The 26,979-nt window shown below is 42.0% G+C and overlaps 3 protein-coding genes across 4 annotated transcripts; 1 reads left to right on the top strand and 2 right to left on the bottom strand.

The window, feature by feature from the left end:
• Nucleotides 1-588: 588 nt before the first annotated feature.
• Nucleotides 589-5,564, bottom strand: ints5 (integrator complex subunit 5). The gene is made up of 4 exons (XM_006781321.3): nt 5,347-5,564; nt 3,836-4,088; nt 1,757-3,733; nt 589-1,572 (listed from the first exon to the last, which is right to left on the bottom strand). Exons 1-4 carry the CDS (start codon nt 5,439-5,441, stop codon nt 865-867), a joined length of 3,033 nt encoding a protein of 1,010 aa, XP_006781384.2. The 5' UTR covers nt 5,442-5,564; the 3' UTR covers nt 589-864.
• A 2,477-nt stretch (nt 5,565-8,041) lies between these two features.
• LOC102780253 (phospholipase A and acyltransferase 3-like) lies at nt 8,042-11,447 on the top strand. Its single transcript, XM_006781320.2, has 5 exons — nt 8,042-8,179; nt 8,667-8,739; nt 8,910-9,018; nt 9,240-9,508; nt 10,694-11,447. The coding sequence occupies exons 2-5, from the start codon at nt 8,725-8,727 to the stop codon at nt 10,811-10,813; spliced, it is 513 nt and encodes a 170-aa protein (XP_006781383.1). The 5' UTR covers nt 8,042-8,179; nt 8,667-8,724; the 3' UTR covers nt 10,814-11,447.
• Nucleotides 11,448-13,037: 1,590 nt separating this feature from the next.
• scyl1 (SCY1-like, kinase-like 1) lies at nt 13,038-26,310 on the bottom strand. 2 transcript variants are annotated; one of them, XM_087850546.1, is made up of 18 exons: nt 26,135-26,310; nt 24,690-24,830; nt 23,760-23,882; nt 23,450-23,676; nt 23,275-23,365; nt 22,348-22,503; nt 21,974-22,132; nt 21,695-21,802; nt 21,220-21,333; nt 20,959-21,114; nt 20,677-20,865; nt 19,648-19,723; nt 19,239-19,448; nt 17,761-17,909; nt 17,581-17,655; nt 15,548-15,644; nt 14,847-14,925; nt 13,038-14,443 (listed from the first exon to the last, which is right to left on the bottom strand). In XM_087850546.1, the coding sequence occupies exons 1-17, from the start codon at nt 26,240-26,242 to the stop codon at nt 14,879-14,881; spliced, it is 2,226 nt and encodes a 741-aa protein (XP_087706672.1). In that variant the 5' UTR covers nt 26,243-26,310; the 3' UTR covers nt 13,038-14,443; nt 14,847-14,878. The 2 variants fall into 2 exon arrangements, with proteins under 2 accessions (XP_087706672.1, XP_087706666.1); XM_087850540.1 differs by having other exon boundaries at nt 15,333-15,644.
• Between the last annotated feature and the right edge of the window lie 669 nt (nt 26,311-26,979).

Consider the following 26,979-nt stretch of genomic DNA (forward strand, 5'->3'; position numbering starts at 1 on the left):
CTTGTAAACTTTCCCTTTCACTCTTTCTGTTATCCTTCTGCCACAAATCTGTCTTCTTTTCTTCTCTTGTGCACTGCCCATTGCTTTGGATGGTTTAGCCCAGGTGTTTAAACTCATCCACCTTGATCACTCCACCTGTCTCCCTCCCATTCACACACACACACATATTATGGCTAGCTTCCACTGACTACCTCCACTTCATCCACCTTTTCTTTTTTGTGAAATACAGATTATCTGTAAGTTGTAGAGTCAAAGACAACTTTAAGACTATTGTAAAGTCCAGGATTGATGATTTGATAATCATCTTTTTGTTTTTACCTTATTTAGAGTGTCTTAACTTTTCTTTGCAAGTTATTTGTTTCTTTTTTAACATTTAATCAAAATACAAAAAGAGCCTGTAAACTGTTAATAATACAACTTTCTGACGATCACATCAATGAGGAACCCTCAAGTTAAGTCAAATTCTGGAACAAAGGTTTATTTTTTGAAAAGTAGCTGAAAGAAGAGGTCGTGTACACAACAAGAAAGCAAAGTTGTGTTTCCATTATAGAACACAAACGATGTGAAAATTATACAAAACAGTCTGTAAATGATTTAGCAGTTAATGTATTTTTTGTAACCAAAATGACACATTAAAACACATTACATCCCAGATTCTGTATGCACACAATGTACACATGTGCCATTTGTGTTTCTCACCAGTTAGAAATGTATCAAGTCTAAAAATGGTACAAAAAGGTATGCACGCGCACAAGCCTCTACTGATATGGTAGTGAACTACAGTGACTGAAACTCTGGGGTCCGCTCTTGGACCGTAACACAGTAATCCCTCCATTTTACAGTCTATTTATTCCCCATCACTCCTCAGAGCTGGAACCGCCAGCACAGGTGCCCCAGTCTGTCAATGTTTTTATGTAGCACGCTGTGGATCGGCGCCACGTATCTTGCCACGTCGCCGTCCCGTGAGAAATCTCTGCAAAACATGCCCTTCTCCGAGCTGAAGACAAACTTCTGGGGCATGGGCCCATTCCCCCTTACGTACTCCCACACAGCCAGCAGCAGCAGCCTCACCTCGAAGGGAGTCAGGTGAGGGAAAGCTTCGTGGACGTTGGCCAGGACGGGCGGCAGGATCTGGCCTTCTCCCATGCAGGACACCAAGAGGCAGGAAGCCTGGAGGTGCCATGGGGAGTCTGTGGATGATGCCTCGCGAGATGCCTCCCAGTGGGCCAACAGAGTGGCCAGGAGGCCTCGGAGCACCGCCGAGCAGTAGCAGAGAGCCGGTCGTCCAGCCGCAATGACCTGAAGCAGAGGGAAGAGCACAGGGTGGGCCTCAAAGCAGCGCCGAATGTGGATGTCTCTCTCCACTGTGGTGCGGGCGTGCTCTTCTGGGGGCCAGGATAACTCGCTATTGGCCACGTCGGGACAGACGTTTTCCACTAGTGTGACTGCAACAACCTTGGCTGCCTCCGCGTTGATGGGTGGCGGCTCATCGGGGTCAGACGGTGATCGTGAGCCGTTCAGACCGGAGGAGCTGCAACACTTGACAATAACTGCCAGCAGAATCTGAATGTTCTACAGAGAAAAGAGGACGAAAACATGCACATTATTACAGATTTATCTCCTCTGTTTGAACATTTCATAGGAGTCACATGGACCAATCATTTTCATGCACAACTTACAGTAAAAATACATAAAAAAAAAACACTTCCTTAGTCTATTTATAGTTTTAACTGCTCTGCAATCTTTAAACACTCACCTGTATGACTAAAGATGGATCAGGCAGCTGTGTGATGGTGCGAGCCTTTAGTCCCTTGCCAATCACACCTGCATGAAACACAGACCACACACTACTTGAAAAATTAACGGTGGTACCAAACCGACAGTTGACGTCCAGCAAAGAGGCTCCAACATCAGGCGACACAGATGGGGAAGGCACAGGGGCGCCAGACATGTCTGCGATCTGCCCTCCAAATAGGTCAGTGTTGCCTTTATGTAGCGCTCCTTCAACCAGCTGCTGAAGCACTGATTTGAGCGTAAGAGGAGAGTATGCGGCAAAACGGGACAGTAGAAGAACGGAGCAGTTCACTGCTTCACCTGCCTGCCCTCCATCTCTCCCTGCCTTCCCTCCTTCTCCTCTCCTTCGCAGAGTCAGGAAGAAATGAGTGACGGCGGCGCGAGAAAGCTGGAGCAGCTGTGCTGGGGAGCAGGTGCGAGGGAGCGGGCTGCAGGACAGGAGGCGTACTGCAGCGTGAGATACAGCTGGGTCACCGTGGAGAAGAAGTGGGCAGAAATCATGGAGGTGTCCTGAGACCGCCGAGCCCACCTGGACCACCATGGAGGACTGAGCACCTGTCGCTCCTCTTCTCTCCTCGTCCTGACTCTGGATGGCTGCAGCCAGGTTGAGCAGCAGCTGCCTAAGCTGCCGAGGCCCCAGAGTGTGCGTGTGGATCTGCGCCACGCTACGTGCAATGGCAGCGGGAATGAGGCCTGCCATGCAGGAGGAGAGCGTGGTGTGGAGCTGCCAGGCCAGAGCCAACTCCTCTGGATTGCGGGCCTGAGTGAGCAGCTGGCAGAGGGCCTCAGTGGCTGTGCTGGGACCCCCATAAACTGAGAGCAGACACAGCAGCTGGTGCAGCCAGAGGTGACGCTTCCTCTCCAGTCGCAGCGTCTCAGCACACAGCTGACCAACGTGAGACTGCAGCTCCTCCAAGAACGGGATGACCCTCTGGGGCTGTGACGAAGCAGAGTGATGGGGGTTGACCTCAACTCCATCAGTGCGGTTGAATACTAACTTGTGGAGATGCAGGAGCAGCATCTGCAGGAGGCGGTCGCAACCTTCCCGGACTCCTTCGTGAGGTGAGGGAGTTGGGCCTGAGATAATGACTGAAGCTGGGGTCGCAGTGTCTGCCAGAAATCTGAAGACCCGGGCCCCTCCCGAGGGGCTCTGGCTAATGAGATGCACAACCAGGCCCAGCATGTTATCCAGTTCCTCTCTAGGGAGGCCCTGCAGCACGGCCTGTAGCTGGAGCAAGACAGGGGGGCGCAACAACTCGACGAGTTCTGCAGACACAGGACCAAAAAGGTTTGGGGACATTGCTGCCAGCTGCAGGAGAAACGGCACCGCAGCACGACGAAGCTGAGGGGAGCTTTCCCAGGATGTTGAAGATGAGGTTGGAGATAGAGGGCTCGACGGATTGAGACTCTCCTGGAACATCCTCAGCAGCTCTTTCCGGATGCTGTCGGAGTGGTGAGCGGCGAGGTGTCCAAGGATTCCCACCACCGAGCCGATCTTTGGCACTCTGCTGCCTTTATCCACTCCCATTACAAGCAGCCCTTGGTCCTTAGCACCATGAGAGCAGAAGTCCTTCAGTCCACATGCCATCACTCGGCTGATGATGGTACCGGGGAAGGCAGACCCAATGTGAGCCACCACCCAGTCAAAATGTGGGGAGTGCTGAACTGAAGTGTCCAAAAGAGCATCGACACAGGCATCGGGGCACCAGGCCAGCATTGCAGCCAGACACTGAGAGTAGGCTTCCATGAGAGATCGAGTGGCAGCACAAGACATCCAGAGCTGAAGCAGCTCGTTGAGGCTGGAGGAGTGGGGGGCGACACGGCGCCCGGCATGCTTGCTGCTCAGCTGGCCCAGTAAATCCACAGCCCAGGTGGACACTAGAGGGGCCCAGGCTCGGGGGTTGAGACGGATGAACTCTGACAGCACGGCGTGAATCTCCTACAGACAAAAGAAATAATAAAACAAAATTTACCTTTAAAAATCTTTTTAACTTCAATATGTACATATTTATTTTATGATGGTGTATTTTTGTAGTCACACCTGTATAATGTCCTCCAGGTTGGAGCTGACCCCAGTGCTGGCATTACTCTCCGTCTCTAGGTTGTGCAGGAAGGCGGACACATGCTCATCGTACACGCCTCGCAGATGCTCCAAGACCGCCCCACGACAGGCCGGGACTGAGCGCAGCAGGCGCACAGCGCAGCGAGCATGTTCTCGGACGCTGAGCTTCCGGCCCTGAACGGTGTCAACGCCACTGATGAAGGACTTGATCTCCTGAGACAGTTCCTGGGTACTAGAGAAACAGAAAGTAGACATGAGGAAAGTGAGTGGTGTCTCACCAACAAGCTAAAAATGATAAGGACGGCCATAATGATCTAAGAATACATCACTGCTAACATATTCTGTGTGAATATATGAAGAAGTTGTGAACAACACTCATTAAGGCCTTACAGAACCAAAAGTGACATCCTGTGACAAATAAAACTTCCACAACATATATAAGAACTACAAGTGGCAAAGCTAGCAAGTAACTGTTTGGTGTTATTATTAAAATGTAGAAGCTTGGGCTTTTGATTTAAGCTCAACTACGTGTGGAGAACTGACCAATGACAACACTGAAGAGATGCCAGTATGTCCTGCTGTTCTTTGTTTTATAACATTGTGAACAAATTATCAAACAAAACTATTAGTTGATGGTCGTCAGTTTGGGCTTCTGTAGGCATTCACTTGTTATTTTATGAGCTCTAGATTAAAAATCGAGATTCTAAATCTGGATCTGGATTTTTTTAAAAATGTTTAAAATAATTTTGATTATGTGATGATCAAAATAACAATAATTTCTATCTTTAATTTGTTAGTATTCTCTTTGTCCTAAAAGTAGAATTTAATAAATATAATGAAACCAAGAAGTGTCCAGGTTTACAGCGTTAACAACATTAGTTGGCCGACATTGGCATTGACTGTCACCTGGCCTCTAAAATCAAGTATCAGTCACGTGCCATCCAAGATACTTTAGACTGTGGTCCCATTTTAACTATATGTGAACCATTCAAGCTTATATGGCCCAATCTGAGCCCTTGTTGAGGTTATATTGATCATAACTCTTCTGATAATTATTTCATCAATTAATTAATTGATTAGTCATTTAAAAGAAAAGACAGCCAAAGAAATGTTGTCACATTAAGGAAAATCACTTAACTATTACTAGAAAAGCAGCAGATTAATTTTGATCCAGTGAAGTAATCATTTTTAACCTTGCACAGAAAGTATTCGTAATGAAAAATATTTTGTTATTTCATTGATAAGTAAAAACATACGCTTGATACGACTTTAAACTAATCAAAGTGATCAAATCAAATTTAGGTGTTTACTGTGTTTTGTCTTCTTTAAGGTGAAAGCATGCACTCTAGGATTAAAGCACTAACTTTAATCATGCACAGAAATATAAATGTATGCCCCACTGCTCTTCATACAGTTAACCCCGAGCAGGAGACGTGTGCTGTGGGACTTAATCGTGTGAATGCACTTCTTGTGTCATATCTGCCACTCACCTCAGGGCTGTCTGCGGTGTGTGAGTGTGTGAGCTCTGCATCGCTTTCAGCGGACTCCCGTCAAACACCACAGACATCGCTCGGTCGGTAAACATCAAAACATCACAGCGAATCCACCTCTCGGCCGTGGGGCTTCGACTTGAGCGATTATGACAGCTTTTTTGCTGCCTTCGCAACAAAATTTCAGGACAAAATACAACGAAAGGGCGCTCCGAAGCCGGAAGTTGAGAGTTCTTCGCTGTTAGAAAAAGGAAACGTCAAGCCGACCGCGGAAGTCTTTGGCGACACCCAGTGGTCATGTCTATTTCTGCTACTGCTGCTGTCCACTCGACAGAGATAAGGCAAAGAAAAATCAAATTAGTTCGCCTGATTATTACATAGTACGTTACGGAGCCCCGCAAGGGACATGGGAAAAAAAAATTAAGATGTCTCGGAAAAGTTCATCATCATACTATGTAGTTTTTGTAAACTAATAATTATAGTTTAGGTAAAAAAATAAAAAAACAAATTAATAACATTAACTTTTAAAATGATACATATTAATTCTGTGTCCTTTATTATGTGTTTCAGTACTGACTTAATGATCTAACTTTACTAATGGAATACAAGCTTTTAAGCAGAGATATTTAAAATGATAATAATAATAATAATACAAAACTGAGAAAAATTGTGGTATTTATTCTCCAGTTGTGCCAAATAAACAGTGAAATATTCATTACAAACACATTAGATCAACATCAGCCGCTGCCAGCAGTTAATGTTTTCCTATTTGCTGATATTCGGATATCAACCTATAGGAGCATTATTGCTACTTTTAAATTTCATTCCCTGTCATTCCACTTATTTAGATGACTTCTATGATCCTGGTTTTCAATTCATGTTGAATTTAAATTTAATACAGGCCACTCCAGGTGGGGTGAAGTTCATCAGGGGAGAAAATTATATTGAATAAGGATGATTTTTGTAGTTAAAATAAATAAAAAAGAGTTTTGTGATGCTGCCAAAGTTTTCACAGGGTGACAGGCAGTGCAGTGAAAATGTATTTGCTCCCTTCCTAATTTCTTTTTGCATATGGGCATAAATGTTGCGGATCATCCAATACATTTTGATATTAAATAATAAATAAGTACTCAAATTAATTCAAAATGCAGTTTGGAAATTAACATTTAATTTAATGGCATAAAAAGTCTACCTGGCCTTCTGCGAAAAAGTAATTGCTCCTTTCAAAAAGCAGCACATCATCCCACCATCTAAAGAAACCTATGAACGTGTGAGAAGCAGTCAGTGACATCTATCAGTCTGGAACGGGTTAAGAGCCATTTTAAGGCTTTGGGACCGCAGTGAACCACGTTGAGAGACATTATCCATAAATGGAGAAAACAGCACAACTAGCACCACTGACGAACAGTGGGCTGTGAGGTCAGTTCCTTTATTATTAATATGCAAACTGTCGTGACCATTGATCAGCAACCACTGTTTAATGGTCTGACCATTGATCAATGGCTGTGACCTGCAGTCAGCTGAGACTGCAGAAGTCACTTGGATGAGTGATGAAACGTTTCTCCCATTGAAAACGCTACATTCAGATGAACAGAATCAACCTTTTGGGGTTTACCTACCTGGATGACCGAGCATGCATCAAGACACAAATACATAACTAACTTTTTTTGAAATGCAAAGGATACATTTTGAAACAGCTAAAACCATTAAAAATCTGCTCATTTTTCTCATTTAATGACCATCAGATGATGAATAACATGAAACATGGCAAGAAAAACATATATAATTTCAACATTTTTTTTCCATTCTCACTTTAGTCTGCTGTCATTACAAGGATGTCACCATCTGCAGCTCACAAGACAGACAGGCTTTACATGGACAGTATTAATTAAGAAAAAACAGCATTCAAACATATCTACAGTTCCCTTCTGTTTAACAATCCTGCCATCAGCACATCAAGAACTCCAAGCTTATTGCAAAGACATCCAGTGGGCCAGGCTGGACCTTTAGAAGGGCCGGATCTATCCCCATGTTTGACACCCCACATTTAAACTGTACAAATATAAACTCAATTTTTGACTTCCTACTGAAGCAAACAAGCATATGTCGTCACGTCGTCACGCAATAAAAAAAATCCTCGTGAAGATTTATTTCTCAGTTATATTTAAACCGAAAGTGTTGGGGTTTTTAAAGGTTGAGTTACGTGTTTTTCTGCACGTGGCCATCATAACTGATCACGGAAAGAAGAAAGAGAGGGGGTGGCGGATAATAAACCGGCGATTTAAGAGAAAGAAAATGTCGTTATTTGTTGAAATTAGACTTTAAAGTCAAGCACCTGCCGGACCAAAAAAGGTAAAATAAAAAGAATATTAACAAAAATAAATAATAGCAAAATAAATGCAAATAAATTATACATAAATTAAATATTTTAAATTAAATTTACCCATGATAAAATCACAAATTTATGAAAGAAAGAAAATAAAGTATTTGTAGCTGAAACAAAAGCAGACTCATGATTCCTTCACACTTAATTTTATCACATCATTAAATATTCACGCGTTTTCTTGTAATATTCTTGCACCTTGCTTAAACAATCAGTCATCTTAAAAGTCATCTTAAAAATCCCCTGACGCTTAAAAAAGACAAATAAAACACTGCCACGCCTTTATTTTGAAGGGCACTGATCATGCGCACGAATCAGCTGATCGCTCGCGGGTGAGCTTTTGATGTTTGCGTTGGTGACGTCTCTCATTTAGAAAACGAAAGGGTTCGAGATCGTTTTGACAACCGCAATAAGAACAGAAGAAGGAGAAGAAGAGTCTGGTCGCTGCAGGTAAGGCATTAACCCGATCAAACACCTCCCACAGCGGAAGGTCGCGTGAATGATGGTGTTAGCTCACGGCTTTTGGGTGATGCAAACACGGACCAGTTCTGGCTAATCTTCTTCCTGTGCGATTTTTAAACACTCTTTGTGGCTTATTTTGATTTATAAGTCTCTAAAAGTGCGAGCTTTTCTCTAACAGACGCTTCTTTGGCGTTTATTTCCACGAAAGAGGTTATGCAGAGGTTATGCTAACATGTGTCCAGACAATCAGGTGCCAGATTATTAGGAACATCAACAATCCTGCAGCTGTTTTTAAGAGGGGCGCTGTTCAGCCCAGTGTCCACTTTGAAGGATCTAGCCCGGTTTGGTGTGCAAAAACATACAGATATTTAAAGTGTTATTAGATTTATCGGTCTCTTACTTTCATCATGTATCACGTGGTGTGCTTAAATCTGATATGTACTTTTATTTATTTATTTATCTTTAATCCCTACAGCTGAGAGTCGTCTGGAAGTCCAACAAATCAGAAGTTCACAGACCAAAGACAGGCTGACATGGCCCCAACACTGGTTAGTAAAAGAATGTGATGACATTTATAGCCTCAGAGCTGTTTATTGCATCAAGTTGATTTCTATTTAAAGCGAGTCAGCGTGTGTGATCGGGTCAAACGTGCTGCAATTATTGCCAAACACACTCTTTTTGGAAATTCAAACATTTTTCCCCTCTCTTCTAATCCAAGTATGATGAAAAGCCAGAGCCTGGGGATTTAATCGAGATCTTTCGTGGCTCTTACCAGCACTGGGCCGTGTACATTGGCGACGGCTTCGTTGTTCACTTGGCACCACCCTGTGAGTCCCTCCACACACATATACACACACACTGTCTGGACTCCTTCCCCAAATCCCGTCACTGAAAACAAAAAGCAGCTTATCTGAGAAGCCACATGCAAATTCTGTGATGTGGGTTTTCAGGACAGCACACAATGTAAATTATTTGTTGGGATACAGCCCACTCAAAACACAAACTCTTGCAATATTCAGCATGCAAACTGAGTGGGTTTTGTCCCCAGCTGAGGTCCCGGATGCCGGCTCCAACAGCGTGATGTCTGTCCTAACCGAGAAGGCGTTGGTGAAGAAAGATGGGCTGTGGGACGTGGTGGGAACTAACGAGTGGAAAATCAGCAACGGTCTGGACAAGACGTACGAGCCGCGCTCGCCTGATGTCATTGTGAGGGAGGCCTGCAGGCTGGTGGGCCAGGTGCTGCCGTACTGCGTCTTCAGGGGAAACTGCGAGCATTTTGCCAATGAGCTGCGCTACGGCAAGGCGGAGTCCCGGCAGGTAGGTCCAACCACGTCAATCCTTTGTGTAAAACACAAAGTGAGACAAAGCACTGACACACAGGCGGTGGCGGTGGCGGAGGCTGGGCGGTGTAAGTTTCAAACAATAGAAATCTTCAGTGAAGAAGGAAAAAAACAGCAGAAAAAGCCAGAACAAATTTACAGAAGAAATAGTTCATTTCTTAAAACAAACATGGGGATTAAAGATTCATTCATAGCTATAACTTTGAATCCTTTCATTCTTCTGTGACACCAGCTGGGTAATTATCTCTCATACCAAACATTGCTTGCTCCACCCCTCCTGTTTGCTCTGCAGGTTTGCCATCTTCTAAATGATGAATGGCTCAATCAGTTGCAATTAGCTGTAATTAAATATCAATTAATTTATTTGTCTGTTAGGGATTCAAAGCAGGGTACAAGAGGCTTTCCAGCTTCATACAACACCGAAACATCAAAATGTCACCACATATTTAACAAGGTAAAGGATTATGTAAGAAACTAAAGAGAGAGGTAACTGTGAGTAACAGTGGGAAGGGCTTTTAAAGGGCGGAATGATATCAGTGGAGTCAACGTGCTGCATACAGTGATAAGAGGAAACTTTTGGGGCCTGGGACATGACAGGGCAGGTCTGTGCACACTGGTTTTACAACCTTTAGTTAATATTTAAATCTAAGCATCAGTGAGTAAACGTGTAAATTGTAAAATTGTATCTTACTAAACAGACAAAGCCTTCAAAGATTAGTTGAATTTGCTTAAAGTGCATTGAAGTCCACCCATTACCTTTTCTGAACAAGGCTCTGAGTCAAAATGAAACTTAACAGGCAGTGAAAGTGAAACTTTAAACTGATCCCAGTGCAGCTGAAGTTCAGTAGGAGTGTCAGCTGCTCTTACCGGATCAAGTTCTGCATCCACTTGATTTCTCCTATTCCAAACTTAAGTATAAACACTGATGTGTTGTTTCAGGAATGCTTCTTTCAGACACTAAGAACAAATGAATGTTATGATCTTTTAATTAGAAGATGTTTTCACTGAAACCCAATCCGCCCAAAATCTTTTAAAAGTTCAAATCGCTTTTGTTTTTTTTTTTAAGTTGGGCAGCTGTGGGGATTTAAATTCTTTTGCTACTTTATAAATTTCAACAAAAAATAAATCACGTTAGCTGCAATGATGTATGTTTTCCTTGCAGGTGCGTAAGGCAGGAGAGGTCGCCATGTATGCAGGCTTCGCTGCGGCTGTGGGTGTGGGTGTTTTCGCGCTGACACGATGGTTGGGAGGAAGCAAAAACGAAAAGGAGGAAAAGCAGTGATGAACCTTCGTCCTCTTTTGTTTTGGGTCTGGATTAGCAGATCACCAGCAAAGCCTAACTGGCGCCTGCCGTAATCAGTCGCAGATAAATAACACTGCCTAACTTGCATGCATCTGTGATTTAGCAGGAAATTTGGATCGGCTTCAACCCTATCTGTCCTTCATGTTGTTTTTTGTTTTGTTTTTTGGGGGGGGAAATGATGGAAGGCTGGCTAGTTTGTATTTTTGGGGTTGTTTAAAATTTGTACATACAGCACAAGTTTGACAGTTTTTCCTCATCAGATGAAATATGTGGTTTTCATATCAATGAAATGACTGTGGATAGCTCATGAGGGATGAAGGTTGGAGGGTATTTATGATTGTATAATATATGATAACTTTATAAACTCACAAATGGTTTTAAAGTAAATGGGTATAGTGAAACATCGGGAGAGAAAATAGGAAGTGCTATAAGTGAATACTCAATATTAAGCTAATGAGTCTCTATGCTAGGTTATGTAGGATTTCTTAAAAAGAGCAAAAAACCTTATATGATCAACATGTTTCTACAGTTCACAGATATATCGCGTTACACTGTTCCTCCGATGTTTCACTGTTTGAACAAGTTTTAAATAAATGAATTGTTCGACTCTCAATGATAGCCTGGAATGTGTGATATAGCATTCTTGTCATTGGACCCATAAATACAGCCTATTACGTTAAAGTCTTTGCAAAGGCACCCTGCACCATTCTTGCACTTCCAATTCTGTTCCCCCCTGAAACCAAAAGAAGCTTTCACAAAGGAAAAGTCTATGATCTATGTCTAGGATGAGCATGACTGCACAGCATTTTTAATTCCCCACATCTGTACTAGTTCATGACTGACTAACAACTTACCTTTCAGGGACACTTACAAGCTCTGCAAATTTTGAATATAGTGGAAAAGACCACGAAGAAAATGAAGCAGAGGTATTTTCTCAGAAAGAGACACTTTTTTGTGCTATTTTTCAGTTTTGCACAGAGAGGAAAATATGGTGGGGAGTGACACATTATGTGTGTGTGTGTGTGTGTGTTATTGTTGATTGTGGCTCAAAAAAGCTCTGCCATCTATGGATAAACCAGTGAGAGCAGCAGGTCTATATAAAGACTTTAAGAATACACAAACTTTCTCATAAACCTGTAGCATTTCCTAAGCAAAAGAAGTGGAGATACAATATATTGGGTCTGTACACGGTAACTGAACTTGTTAGCATCGTCCACGTGCCCCACTATCTCACAGAAGTGCAGCTTTTGCCCCACATTTAAACTCGTTGGCATCTGGCCTCCCTATTTTGATCTAACAAATGTCTCTCACATTTATTTAGGTCTTGCTCTGCAGTCTGGTTTAACTAAAAATTGACCTGTGACAGGAATGTCACTCCACATGAAATCTGTAAAAGACTCCCACCTGACCCCATCAGAATCAGCTGATTTTTAAACTATAGCACTTTTCCCTCCAGCACTTGTGAACACAGCTAGATGCAATTTAACCTCTATTAAAAATAGTGATATGACCCTTCAAAGTTTTCATCAAAATCCATCTTTTTATCACATAAACATAAACATGCAGGGTAACAGTGTTGGCTTCTGCTTCTCTATGTCAGTTACTAAACTACTCAAACTGATATACATCATATTTATGTGCAACACCATCCCCACCAGTGACAACATAGTCCAGGAATCAGTGTTTTCACATCATGCAGTAGTGTTAAACATCCAACTATCTAGTCATTCTTTTAATACATGTGATCCCTCTATCTTACCGTGGGAGGCCTTTAATGATTAGCGATCGAGTCTCTGCCAAGAAAAAAAAACTGTTCTGAAGATGTTTGCTTTAGGTTTTGAAGCTTGTTTATAACAAATGTCACACAGCTATCTCCTACAGCTGTGAATTTATTGGGGGTTAGAAAACCATTGGAAATAATTAACACATTAAATGATTAAATTCTGTGCTAAAGTCTTTATACATCGAGGGCAGGAAAGTAAAAATTTGCATGGCTCATTAAACATACTGAAGTTATTGTATGCTTGAAAAAAAAATCAGGTGATTCTGTGGGAGTCAGGTGGTAACCTTTCTCAGGTTTCACTCATTTCATATGAAATGACCCTTTTATACGAGCTAACAAAGAAAGCAGCAGGTGTTATCAGAACTCAGATTACAGATACAAACATACTCACCAACCTTCAAACACAGGAAGACAAGCATAGAAGAAGAAACTTTATTTAATACGTCAGAATAGCTCACATGCTACATGATTTGTTTTCTTAGTAAAACATCCGGATTTCTTTCGACTAATGCAGCGTAGTCCTCTTCATAACTGGACCCGACCAACCAAAACCCAGATTTCAGATCCAGTGGTGATGGGTTCGGATTGTGTCAACTGGCTCATCCATGAAACGTCTAGCTCGAAAGACCAAACCTAGAAATACCGTATCCGACCCAGACAGGCCACACAGGGTCACGCTGTACACTTTAATGCGTTCCAGGTCCGCTTCTCAAGTGTCCGTTTAAATGTGGAGTTATTGATCCCGTCAATTAATTAAAGGCACAAATAATAAAATCAAAAGTATAAAAAGGTTCTCCTTCACCTATACCAAACCATATATTGCCTAAAATGACTTGGTGGTAAACAAGTGATTCCAAAAGGTGATCATAAGCACTACAGACGATTTCACATAGCCTCCACCACAAGGCTACAAACTCACCTGATTTTGCCCTAAAACCACCAGATTTGCATCTTTCTATGTCCCAGCTCCTCCAAAGTGCATGTTTATCATTTAAAGATCTCTAAGCAGTCACCTGTGTTACCTGTCGGGTCACTTCTGTAAAATACAGTGTTGCATGTGCAAAGTAAATTCAGCACGTTTTTAATTTCTTGCCATGAAGCCTTTTGTTAGGCCACACAATACACAGTGCATGCATGGACTTATTCTTAGTCTGTAACTGAATTAAAACATTCGAAACCACAGTGTGTGTGTTTATGTGTGTGTTTGTGTGTGTGTGTTCACATGTACTGAAAAACATTCAGCACAACAATATATGTGTGAAGAAAAATTCTATTATATATATATATTTGTGTTTTTTTCTTCTAAAAAAAGTCATTTTTTAAGACAGGATGCACCAGTTATGTACATATAGTTTACAAGAGCAACTGTGGGAGTCATGAATAAAAAATAATGAGGGGGACATTGTCTGAAACCTGCTCAGGCCTCTGCTGCAGGGGGTGCTGCTCTGTGCTGCTCTCCAGATTTCCTCTCTGTCTCCATCTTTTATCTGTGTCAGTTTTTTTTTTTTTTTTTTTTTTTTTTTTAGAGGAACAAAGACAGAAAATCCCCAAACTAAAAGTCGTCCAGAGGAAAGCTTCTCCTCTGCCTTCTCCATTTTAGCGACTGTCAGTTTTCTTTAATGCTGCCACTTCTTTCTGGTCCTTAACTTGTGGAATGTGGAACCTAGATCCGCCGCTTTGTGCCACTCTGTTAGATCCTCATCAGTCCAGCTTGCGTGCGCCCAGTTTGAGAGGACCTTTAGCAGCTTTTCGTTCCGCCCGTTTCGCCTCCAGTTCCTTCCTCCTCTCCTCGCGTTTCTTTTTGGACAGCTCTGCCTTGCTGAGACCTAAGTGAAAATAAAACCAGAATGTCAATGACATCGTAGCACAGGAGGCACGTGATCGATCACAATTCACATGCTACTGCCTGTAAAACAAAAAAATGTGACCTTGGCTCTGAGAGCAGTTTGACTAAAGACCTATCAGCTGATCATTGTGAGCAAATTTCACTAAAATCAGACTAATGATCTAGGAGGTGTCATTCTTATGAATTGTGGACAGACACATGATGAATTTTTCACTGGTCCTTTACTGAATAACCTAAAAATAAAGGAGCAGCTCTGTGATTTATTACTGCAGGTCTATATTTTTAGAAGCCTCACAGGAGACGCTAAAAATGCCCGACTGAAAGGAGGTACGAACAATCCAGGATCTCATTTCTGATTAAGGTAACCTCGTTGTTGGACTTACCCTGGCTTCCATCTACCGACTCCCAGCTCTCCTCAGCTCCCCAGTCTCCTGTCGGCTCTGCGCCCCAGCCATCTCCAGGCTATCGTTGAGAAAACAACACAAACATAGTTCTCTGTTATTCAAACCTAATCAAACCAATGTACAATTATTGAAGAAAAAAAACCTAATTTAGTTCTTTAAAAATAACTAAATAATATAATATTTAGTGATCTCGAGCTCAATCGATAGATAGATCTGTTAATGCCCTTTTCTTAAAAAACAGCGATTTTATTTTGAAGGCCCACCGTGATGCTGAGGGCTGATCATGTGACTGGTGTGCTCTGTTAAAATGTCATTTCAATGAAATCGGATAAAGTTTGGTGTTCCCTCTAATATACATGTAAGACTTTCAAGTCATAATCAAAAGTGCATTTAACACCCCGTTGTTCTTTTTTTCTCTCAAATCTGAAAACCAACTCCTGTATTTTTGGCTCACTGCGCTCTCACCGTGGCCGCAGACATGCTGGCTGTGTTTCTCTGGGACACGCTGGCGAACAGATCGTTTTGACTGGCGCCCTTTGTCGTGCTGTCCCAGTTGTACTCGCTGGCTAACCGCACACCTTCGGGCAGGGCCAGCATTTTATTGGCCGAGCTTGTGTCGGTCTCCTCCTCCCCCCAGTCGTTCCCCCAGCCTTCCTCGCCTGCAGAGCTCTGACCCTGACCTTCTTTCTCGTTGGACCAGCTGTCATCGGCGTCCCAGCCTGAGCTCCAGTCGGAGCTCTGCTTTTTCACCACCATGGAGGTGGATGAGCGGCTCGCCTGCGTCACAGCGAAGAAAACTGAAATGAGTCCAGCTGCAGATTGATTTTTCCACATCTACATACACCCCCCAGATGTGACCAATTCTTTTTTTGTTTTTACAGTGGAGAAATTTTTTTCTAAACATTTGTTTTCAATAACATATACAAGTACAGTGGGGCAAAAAAGTATTTAGTCAGCCACCGATTGTGCAAGTTCCCCCACTTAAAATGATGACAGAGGTCAGTAATTTGCACCAGAGGTACACTTCAACTGTGAGAGACAGAATGTGAAAAAAAAAATCCATGAATTCACATGGTAGGATTTGTAAAGAATTTATTCGTAAATCAGGGTGGAAAATAAGTATTTGGTCAATAACAAAAATACAACTCAATACTTTGTAACATAACCTTTGTTGGCAATAACAGAGGTCAAACGTTTACTATAGTCTTTACCAGGTTTGCACACACAGTAGCTGGTATTTTGGCCCATTCCTCCATGCAGATCTTCTCAAGAGCAGTGATGTTTTGGGGCTGTCGCCGAGCAACACGGACTTTCAACTCCCGCCACAGATTTTCTATGGGGTTGAGGTCTGGAGACTGGCTAGGCCACTCCAGGACTTTCAAATGCTTCTTACGGAGCCACTCCTTTGTTGCCCGGGCGGTGTGTTTTGGATCATTGTCATGTTGGAAGACCCAGCCTCGTTTCATCTTCAAAGTTCTCACTGATGGAAGGAGGTTTTGGCTCAAAATCTCACGATACTTGGCCCCATTCATTCTGTCCTTAACACGGATCAGTCGTCCTGTCCCCTTGGCAGAAAAACTGCCCCATAGCATGATGTTTCCACCCCCATGCTTCACAGTAGGTATGGTGTTCTTGGGATGCAACTCAGTATTCTTCTTCCTCCAAACACGACGAGTTGAGTTTATACCAAAAAGTTCTACTTTGGTTTCATCTGACCACATGACATTCTCCCAATCCTCTGCTGTATCATCCATGTGCTCTCTGGCAAACTTCAGACGTGCCTGGACATGCACTGGCTTCAGCAGCGGAACACGTCTGGCATTGCGGGATTTGATTCCCTGCCGTTGTAGTGTGTTACTGATGGTGACCTTTGTTACTTTGGTCCCAGCTCTCTGCAGGTCATTCACCAGGTCCCCCCGTGTGGTTCTGGGATCTTTGCTCACCGTTCTCATGATCATTTTGACCCCACGGGATGAGATCTTGTGTGGAGCCCCAGATCGAGGGAGATTATCAGTGGTCTTGTATGTCTTCCATTTTCTGATGATTGCTCCCACAGTTGATTTTTTCACACCAAGCTGCTTGCCTATTGTAGATTCACTCTTCCCAGTCTGGTGCAGGTCTACAATTCTTTTCCTGGTGTCCTTCGAAAGCTCTTTGGTCTTGGCCATGGCGGAGTTTGGAGTCTGACTGGTTGAGGCTGTGGACAGGTGTCTTTTATACAGATGATGAGGTCAAACAGGTGCCATTCATACAGGTAACGAGTGGGGGACAGAAAAGCTTCTTACAGAAGACGTTACAGGTCTGTGAGAGCCAGGGATTTTCCTTGTTTGAGGTGACCAAATACTTATTTTCCACCCTGATTTACGAATAAATTCTTTACAAATCCTACCATGTGAATTCATGGATTTTTTTTTCACATTCTGTCTCTCACAGTTGAAGTGTACCTCTGGTGCAAATTACTGACCTCTGTCATCATTTTAAGTGGGGGAACTTGCACAATCGGTGGCTGACTAAATACTTTTTTGCCCCACTGTATATATTACAGGTAAATGGGAACCTTTCAAGTCAACAGACTATACTAGGAGGATTAATAGTTTAATATGACTCACAGTAATCTAACAATATCAGCAGTGCTCACACATTAGAGGAAGTAGAATGAGCACAAAAGGAATGACTGTCAAATAACAGCAATGCTTAGCATCGTCCGTCTCACCTTCTTTTTGGATGAACTCATTCCTGACCAGTCGGTGTTCCAGTCATCGGGCTCAGTCTGAGCTTTCTCTGGCTCCTTTGAGGAAACGTGCAGTCAATTTATGTGATTTCAAATTATAATTATGCGAGACCATAATCTTCCATTTATGCGCAATACATATCTTAATTATTTTCTCCCTACCTCCAAACTTCCCCAGTCCTCCTCATCATCCCAGCGGTCTCCTACAGGCTCATCATTGTTGTCTCTTACTTCAAGAGTCTGTGATTGGTTGGCACGACTAGAGGCACCGTGGTGAGTCAGGGAGGCTTGTTGATTTTTGTCTTGAGAACCTGAGATTGAAAGAAACATTTTAATGTGAGACACTGATTCGAGGCACTGATTTGTGTGGGAACATTTAATAAATTAAAGAATAGTAACTGGGATACAGAGGCCGTTATTCTGCTGCTACACACAGGTTTTAAACTGCTAAGCAGGGATCTGCTATAGCTTTTCATATTTATAACCATAAGTATACATGTTCATAGCCTGCATATAGCTTGTACACTCACTACAGTTATAGCCTGTACATACTTATAGCTATAGTAAATTGATAACATAACATTGTAACACATTTATAATAGATCTATAATCTGTAATATATCTATATTATTGCTAAAGCACTTCTGGATGGACGCAAACATCATTTCGTTGCCTTGTACTTGTGCAATGAATTCTATTCTATTCTGTGAGATCCACTGACTTGCCTGAAGTTACAGATCTATCAAAGCACAATGCAGGGACTCCAGCAACACCTAAAGGGAAGAGGAAGAACTTTATTGACTGACCAAGGTGTTTTGGCTTGTGGTCAGTCAATAAAGTTCTTCCTCTTCCCTTTAAGTGTTGCTGCAGTCTCTGCACTGTGATTTTTTTTCCACTCTTTCCACGCACCCGGAAGCAGGTGAAGTTGTGCCAGAAATTTTTGCTGAGATCTATCAAAACAGGCAGAATACGCACTCTGGACACACCTCTCTGAGTGAGTTTAATTAGCTAAAGTGATAATAGGTTGCCTCAACTGATGCTGCAACCACGAGACCTGAAAAACTTCTCACATGCAGGAAGAACTTCAGTCCCTGGGGGGAAAAAAACAACAACTCTGAAACTTGATAGGAGCAATTTCTAAGTGGAATTTGAGGCTTTGCATCCATCCAGCCTATTTCCAGCCGTTTTTGATTTCCATTTTGTTCAGTTGGTGTAAACTGGGTTCAAAAGTAGCATCACCTGACGTCATTCTTCTCGGATATGGAGAATGAGTAAAAGACGCACTGGGAAATAATCTTGGGATCAAACTCAGAACCACACCTACACGAATGAAGACTTGTGAAACCTGAGGTTACTACAAAAACACCAAAAACTCAGAAAGCTATTTGTGCGAGTTAGCTTTCTCCCACATGATAATCACTGGGTCAAAATACAGATTCTTAGATCTGTCAGATGAAGGCTTTGTGTTATAAAAGGAAGCTGACACCTCCCAGCACCAGCAGTCCCACTAATATAGACACATACACTTATTCCAGTGTTGAGATTCTTTAGATGATTCTATTTAGATTAAATATGCATGTTAGTGTATGTAAATCTTTATTTAAAAAAAAAAAAGGCAGGGTGCTGTGGTTCCATCTCACCTGTTGCGGCTGTACCATCACTGGCACTAGAGGGAGTAGTGGGGTTGGTGGCATTAGCGGCAGGTCCGCCTCCCTCAGTGCCTGTACCCCCCTCCGTCCCTGGAGCATTGCGGATCAGCTTAGAAGTGAGCGAGCTCATGCCTGTCACAGCCCAGCCAGCCCAACTGGACGAGGCACCTGCAGGCTGAGCAGACGATGCTACGTCCTTTTCTGCAGGACACACAAAACAGAGTTGTTACGTTTAGGTTTTCATATAAAATGTGTCTATTAATTCGATTAAAGCCATCTGAGATAGTTACAGGATTATTTGTTTCTTTTTCTCAAACTCTATTCATGGTAAAGAAACAACTACACAGCATGGAGTTTCTAGTTTGAGGGAAGATTTCCAGTGCAGTTTACAGTTACATACCAATCTCAGCTAGCTTGCTGGGGTCTTCTGACACAGTCTCTAGTTTGGAAAGGAAACTCTTTATGGCTTTGAAAGCCTGACAGGGAGAAAGAGACAGGCAAAATTAGAGGTTCAGAACAAGCACCAAGACATGTAGACATCCCAGTTTCAGCAAATAGTCCCTTCTTGCACTGGTTGTTTGACAAATGTGACTGAATTAACAAAATCTAAAGCCGTAAAACCATATTTGTATTTTAGCTTTGTGCACAATATTGTTTCAACTAATGTTATTTTTTTTCTAAAGTCTATTTTTAATTTAATGTCATTTAACTGAAATGTTCTTGCACATTTTATTTTTAGTTAAATGCTGTAAGATTGATAACTCCACCACCACTGCTGGTACACATTCCTCAGCATCAACCGCTGGTTTGCATGCAAGTCTTCAAAACAGCTGTAAGATCAAGGATCAAAAAGACTACAAATAAATTGAAAACATTCTTGGCATAGTTACAGATAAAACTAAGGAATACTACAAACCAACGCAAGAGTACAAGCTGTGAGAAACCATGAAACCACATATCTCCAGCAGTCGAATACTCACTGAGTTTTTATACTCATTATCTAGACTTTTGTTTCTGTAATTTCAGGTCATCACATTTTTTATTTTACAATTTTTATATGTTGTAAGCACAAAAGAGCACCTTTTAAAATAAAGTTTTATTTTGTCTTATTTTGAATTCCTGCTTGATTCCTGCTTTTTTGTTGCTATGATTAGCCATTTGTGAAAAGCCTCCGTGTGCAACTGATGTTTTTTAAAAAGAAATGGTTAAAAAAATACATTTCAGTTCATTCTGTTTTTTTGTATTCAAAGTATAGTTAAACAAAAAATACTGAATGGTTGATTTGAATGAGTATACCAGTGCAATTGTAGGCAACATATGGCCAAAAACAACATTTGTTTTTGACAGACAGACAGACATACATACATAGTGATATGATATTCGATTTTCATATTGAATGGGTGATTTTCTTCACATCACCCAGCCCTACCTGATCCCTGACGCTCTTATCGGGGTCAACAGTAACAGCACACAGGGTGGGCAGGATACGGGCAGCAATCTCCGTTACACTGTAGTAGTTGTGTGTAGCCGCAAAGCCCAGCACGCCAGCAGAACGCGACGCAGGGAACGGGTCCTTTGTGGCTCGAGAGAAGGCAGAAATCAGAACGCGCTGTCGAGTCTGTGAACAGCGAGACAATTAAATTCTTTACTGAACACTGATCTCAGTCTTTCTGTTTTTTAAGTTTTACACAGTGATGCAGGTCTGCCTTACCCCAGCGTTGAGGTAGGAGGCGATTTTTCCCAGGCAGACGGTGGTGTTGCATCGGATTGGGCCTTGTTCATCTCTAGCCTGGAGCCGGGCAAAGTGACGCATCAGTTCCTGGTTCAGGTTGGTCTCATTTAGCTTCGGAGCCAGCAGCAGCATAGACTAGCAGGGGGGGAGAGATCATATTTAGGACATGTCATGTGCTATATGCCCAAAGTATGAGATAACACCTGTTAGATTGTGCTTGTGTTTAAGTGTGAAAACTACCTTCACAGTCTGTTCCCTGATGGCAGGGTTTGTGTCTGTGAAGCCGTGAACAACATGAGGGAAAATCTGGGAATTCACTGCAGCCTCATTCAAATACTGAATGAACTGCTCCATCTGAGAAAGACAGAGACAGAGTTAGGGTGAGTAAAAGATAAATGGTTTTATTCTTTAATACAGAGATAAAAAACAGCCGGACAGGCATGTGATTAAACAACTGTTTGTTATGTTTTACTGTTCTTTTAACTAAGGTTTCTCTTTCCGTGCTAGAAATAACATACCATAAAATTAAATATGAACTCTATATTAAAAAAGTAAATTAAATAAGAACACCATCTCTGCAATATTCACCCTAATCACTGAAAAATCTCTGAAACTAGTCAATATTTAAAAAGAACAAAACTGTTTTATGCAGAACTTGTTTTTAAAATCTTACACATAATTACCTCTGCAAGGAAAGCAAAAGAATATTCCACACCTGCTGCAGAAGTCGTATCCTCATAGCTCGGTCTGTGGAGGAGAACATTTTCACAATGACAGGGATGATTTTCTGTTGGTACTCTTCTGCTGATAGGAATTTTCCCACCTAGAAAAACAGAGGAAGCGAGAGAGATTGAAGAAAAAGAAGTGCACAGATATAGCTACAATCATGTCATTTTTTCAACTAGTCTCGAGAATGATTTTACTGATGATTATTGTCTGCTTCACTGTCTGTTACTGATTAGGGTCTAAAGTCGCCTCGGGAGTTGGGATTTACCTTGAAGAGCGGTGTGAGGACGACAGCGCCTGCATTGCCAAACTCAAAGGCGGTGAGCAGCTGAGGCAGGACTTTGTGCTTACAGAAGTCTTCAGGGAAAGAATCGAGATTGTCACTCAGATCCTGGAAAAACTGCTGCTTCTCGGCTGGCTCCTTGATCTAGAAGGGATCATTTTAAAGAGATCATCTAATTTCTGCAATAGATGATTGGACTAAAGCGAGGCATGGTGTCCAAATTAAACTTGTTTAGCCAAATGACATCAATCTGTTCGGGATTTTGATTAATTTCAACCTCGGTTTTAATACTTCATGCTGTGACTTGACTAGAATGTTTTTATTGTAGTTGTAACACAAAAAAAAAGTCTGTGTAAGACCTGAATCTCTTCCAGGAAAAGGTTGCTCTCCACAAAGCTGCTACTCAGGAATCCCCCTGGGGCTCTACAGTTCTGGAGAAAGCGGGCAGGGTTTGGCCGAGTCCGGGGGTTGGCTCCAACCAGCTCACAGTAATGGGGAACCAGAACCTTGGGGATCTGTGGGAACAGGAAGAAAAAAAAACCAAACTTGACTTACAGCACATTGGATTCCTTGCATTAAGGCACTAAGACTAAAGCTCGCAACGAGAGATCACATTTCCTTCATAAGAGCTTCTCCTCGCAGGCCCCATCATATCTTAAAGACCTCATTAAGACACTATTCTGACAGCGCACTCAAAGCGCACAGGATGCAGAGCCTTCAGCTATCAGGCCCCTCTCTCATAGAACATGCTCTCTACTTTAGGATTGGGCTTAAAACATAAATTCTTGAAAAAGCTTGAAATTAGGGTTGGATCAGGTGACCCGGAACTATCGCTTATTTATGCCGCTATAGGCTCAGACTGTTAGAGAGCTTCCCATGATGCACTGAGCACTTCTCCACTCCAGTCATGTTTGCAAGCCATTAACTTTTGTTTCCTCTTTTCCTGTGGTTTATCTTTCGTCCTGTTTTCACAGTTTTTTCTCCCTGGTGGCACCAAACACGGGTTCATATTAGATCATCAAATTCTTGGGTTTCTCTCCAGTTGATCTTAACCATGACATACTGGTATGTATTATTTAAGGGCCCTGCTATCCCACTATATGTTCAGTTTATTGTTGCTGATTCTTTACATAAGCAGAATCATGTAATTTCCTTTAAACAACAACCATCATAATCTAAATATTCCTAAAAGCTGCATTTTTCTTAAATAAGAGCATGCACTCCAAGGAGCAAGGACAATATTTAATCATAAGGTTTTTGGATAAACAGTAATTGAAGACACAAACCTTTCCCAGGGAACGGAGGGAAGAAGTACGTGGCAGCGGCCCGTTGAACACCTCCCAAATCAGGCAACCTAGTCGCCACACCTCTCCTGCCCTGTAACAAAAATACACACAGGTCAATGCAAAAGGGTGCAGCCAAAGCGCACCAGGTAGTTTTTTCTCTAAATGTCACACTCACCATTTCTCTCCGCTGCTGTTAGACATCTCTGGTGGGTCATATTTCTCCATGTCTGGGTAAACTGCCTTTGGTGCAGGGAGCGAGACCCCACTTGGGTCTCCCTGCTCAGGGGCCACATGGTCGAGGGCTCCTAGCTTCCACTCTCCAGCTCGATCCACAAAAACAGCCCATATGCCCAGGTTGTTATGGAGCAGATGGCAGTCATTGATGAGAAAACTCAGAGCTTTCTGTAAGCAAACAGAGGAAGAGACGGTGAGAGACGACTAATAGAGGACAGCTGCCACAAACAGCTCAACTCTCCTGTCCTTACCACTATCTGGTGGAGTCCCCATGAGATCTCCAGTTCCCCAACACCACCCTTCTCTGCCCGTGCCTTCAGATGGACTGCCAGGGGTGTAACCTGCTCAGTAACCAGGTAGAGGCTCTTCTCTGTCTGTAACAACCACACCAAGCTCATCAATCAACTAAGAAAGGAAAAAAAAAATAAAAGCAAAACTATACTTCAAAATTATTCTATGTCACTGCATTAAACAGTAACTTGACATAGGAAAACAGCTTTTCCACACCGGTTTTTGCATTTATCCATCATATGCACCGCACATTTATACATCACAGCATTTTTCCATCAGATCTCTATTAAAAACATGCTATAAATGAATACTAAATTTACTGAATATTGGAGAGTTCAGATCACAGATATTTTAGAAGCTTTGCTGGATATTTGATTATGCACCAGTTCTTCAACATGCTCTATTTTTATCTACTGACTGTTTTTCCTCTGCTTGATTGTATAATTTTCCAACCTTGCCATTGTGTACTTTCATTGCCAGGTGTCTTTGTGAAAGATGTTTTCTCTCAAGAGACTCCCTGGTTAAATAAATGATTAGCTAATGCTGTATGGTTTGCTGGTCATATTCCTTGGATAGATTCTCCAGATGAAAGGGTAAAATCATATCCTTAGTTGAGCTAATCGTGATTAGTGTGTCAATTACACTCTCATTAAAAACCAAAGAGAAAGCTGTGTAATTGTCTGCTACTTCACTCACTATAACTACTATAAAACTACTACAAACCCACAGGAACCTATTCCCACTCACCTCTGTCTTAATGTTTAATATGCAGGGAAGAGCAGATGACAGAAATGAGACACAAAACATGGAATCTCAGCTCTAAATATCAAGAAAAGTGTGTTTAAAGCAAAGTGGTTTCTGTTAAATTTAAGTCACAATAAAATACATACCTCCAACCCATCAACATAGGCCAGGATGTTAGGGTGACGCAGGGTCTTCATACGCTTGAAGGCAGCCTTGGCGAGCTGGGTCTGCTGCTCTGTGCCCTGAGCCACCTCGTATACAAACACAGACACTGGCTCTCCAGTGGTCTGAGGAGAAAGATTGGAGTAAGAGCAGCAAGTTATAATTACTCCATCACTCTTAATTAGGTCAATATTTTGTGGGTGTAGTCCAAGTCTAAAATTTTACTCCAACTTGAGTATGCATGTTACTAACAGACATCCCTACTTGCATGCCATTTAATTTTGTGTCTCTCCAGTATTTGCTGTTTTGCCCTGTTTTCTCTATACTCTACTTTATCTATTCTCCTCTTCTTCAACTTTAACTGATCATGGCAGATTGCTGCCCCACCCTCAGCCTGGTTCTGCCGGACATTTCTTACTTCATACTATAGCCAAGTACAGCACAAAGGGGATCATCTGACTGCTGGGTTTTTTCTCTAATATCATAAGGTCTTTACCTTACAGTGTAAAGCCCCTTGAGGCCACTGATGTTGTCATTTGGCGCTATACAAATAAAACTAAATTAATCTGAAGTGAAGCTATCCTCTGCAAACAGACTACTCCCATTTTCCTTCCATTGTAATATTTCACTGGTGTTATAAATTTACAGGTAATATTATCATAGCTATATTTAAGCAATTATAATAGGAAAAAAAAATCTACATTCACCCTACAATCAAAATTCCAGAAATTAGGGTAAATTATGTACTAGCTTGACTTACACCAACACTCCCATTTTATCGGACTGATGTGAACAGTATGGGTGCCTTACATCTGTGCTGTATTAAATATAGATATAAATGTAGCCATCGTGCAGAAAATATTACCAGTAAGAAGTAACTGTCAATACTGTGTACAGAATTTTGAAAAGACATTTAATGTGACTGAGGATGACGAAAGTAGGAAGTTTGGGCTCGGCTGCCCGCGGTGAAGATGATGACACTGAGATTATAGCTTTCCGCTTCTCGGTGATAATAATGAAGCAGTGGGCTGTATGCAGTGCTGTCTGCAGTTAAGACGGAATCTTTCATTCCTGAAATAAACCATTAACTTTAAAACAGCTCAAATAAGAGCCGTTACTCGGCTAAAACGGGTGACGTGGCGAGAAATACGTGTCTGCCTCTGGGGGTAAACAAAAAGCCTGAGCTAGGCTAGTCAGCGACAATTATCAGACAGACAGACCAAGCAAAAAAAATAAATGACTACCAAGACTGACTGAATGAATGAATGAACGAATGAAAAACACCCGAAAAACGCTAAGAGAGCTGACATTTAATCTGAAGGCTAAATCAAGCTCTAAAGCTGACTTGTCAGCTTATTGGCAGGCCCCACAACCGATCGAGCTAACGCTGACTGCTAGTGCATCAGCAGCAGCGGGATGCCGCTTTTACCTTTCGCTTTCCCCGGTGTAGAGTCCATATTCCGGACTTTTCTTGGCTGTCTGGGAGAAGTTCATACGCAAAGTCTTTCACGGGATCCCTAGCGAAAAAGGACCACATCTCCCCTTAGCTCCGCACTTCATCAAACACACAGCGACAGGTGAACTACACTAGCTAGCTAGCGACTGGCACGGATGTAAAATGACTCCGCGGAAACGTCGTTTCTGCCTATTAGTTCCACAAGAAGTTAAGCTTACTCAGGTTGTTGAGAAAATATATATATAAAAGACCTAATTTATTATGTATAAATTCCCCTCACTCGTTCTCTCACCAAATTAAACCCTCAAACTGAACTTTGGGTAGTAATAAAATAATGTCGATGAAAAAAAAGTCACCTGTCCAAAAAACGGTTGCAATATGTGTAGCAAAATATAAATTCCGACGAATACTTCTCTATTACAGATTAAAACGTGCTTCACAATCCTTAAATCCTTAAAAAATATGAAGGGCAATAAAGTTATTTTTTCCATAACAATATGTGTTCTTAGACATGCCTTAAAGGAAGTTATTGACCATGCCAAGCTGATTTCCTTGGTCAGAATCAGAGCCATCTACCGCTAAATCAGTTGGACTTTTAAGATCTTATAAGTATGGGGAAAAAAATCTAAAGTCAAAGCTGACATTCTTACTCAGCATATGTCTCTAATATATTTTTATAAAATAATTTTTTGAGTGTTGCTTTTTATTAGATGCAATGTAAATGTGAAGAGAGCAAGTAAACGTAGTGCACCTTTTTCAGCTCAGACAGGACTTGGACCGTAAACTTCATCTGTTAAAATCAGAACAAATAGATCAAA

This window comes from Neolamprologus brichardi, chromosome 2, assembly GCF_056152115.1.
Source record: "Neolamprologus brichardi isolate AB-2024 chromosome 2, ASM5615211v1, whole genome shotgun sequence".
In the NCBI taxonomy this organism is placed as follows: domain Eukaryota; kingdom Metazoa; phylum Chordata; class Actinopteri; order Cichliformes; family Cichlidae; genus Neolamprologus; species Neolamprologus brichardi.

Bases quoted from the DNA above. Each gene is read 5' to 3' on its own strand.
- ints5 (XM_006781321.3), bottom strand. From the start codon at position 5,441: ATGTTTACCGACCGAGCGATGTCTGTGGTGTTTGACGGGAGTCCGCTG. The intron at 4,089-5,346 runs GTGAGTGGCAGA...CTGTTTCTCTAG, and splicing joins ACACCGCAGACAGCCCTGAG to TACCCAGGAACTGTCTCAGG. The intron at 1,573-1,756 runs GTGAGTGTTTAA...TTTTCTCTGTAG, and splicing joins ATCCATCTTTAGTCATACAG to AACATTCAGATTCTGCTGGC.
- LOC102780253 (XM_006781320.2), top strand. The intron at 9,019-9,239 runs GTGAGTCCCTCC...TTTTGTCCCCAG, and splicing joins TGTTCACTTGGCACCACCCT to CTGAGGTCCCGGATGCCGGC. The intron at 9,509-10,693 runs GTAGGTCCAACC...TTTTCCTTGCAG, and splicing joins GCAAGGCGGAGTCCCGGCAG to GTGCGTAAGGCAGGAGAGGT.
- scyl1 (XM_087850540.1), bottom strand. From the start codon at position 26,242: ATGTGGTCCTTTTTCGCTAGGGATCCCGTGAAAGACTTTGCGTATGAA. The intron at 24,831-26,134 runs GTAAAAGCGGCA...CTTTCTCCTCAG, and splicing joins TACACCGGGGAAAGCGAAAG to ACCACTGGAGAGCCAGTGTC. The intron at 23,883-24,689 runs GTATGTATTTTA...TGGTTGTTACAG, and splicing joins CCTATGTTGATGGGTTGGAG to ACAGAGAAGAGCCTCTACCT.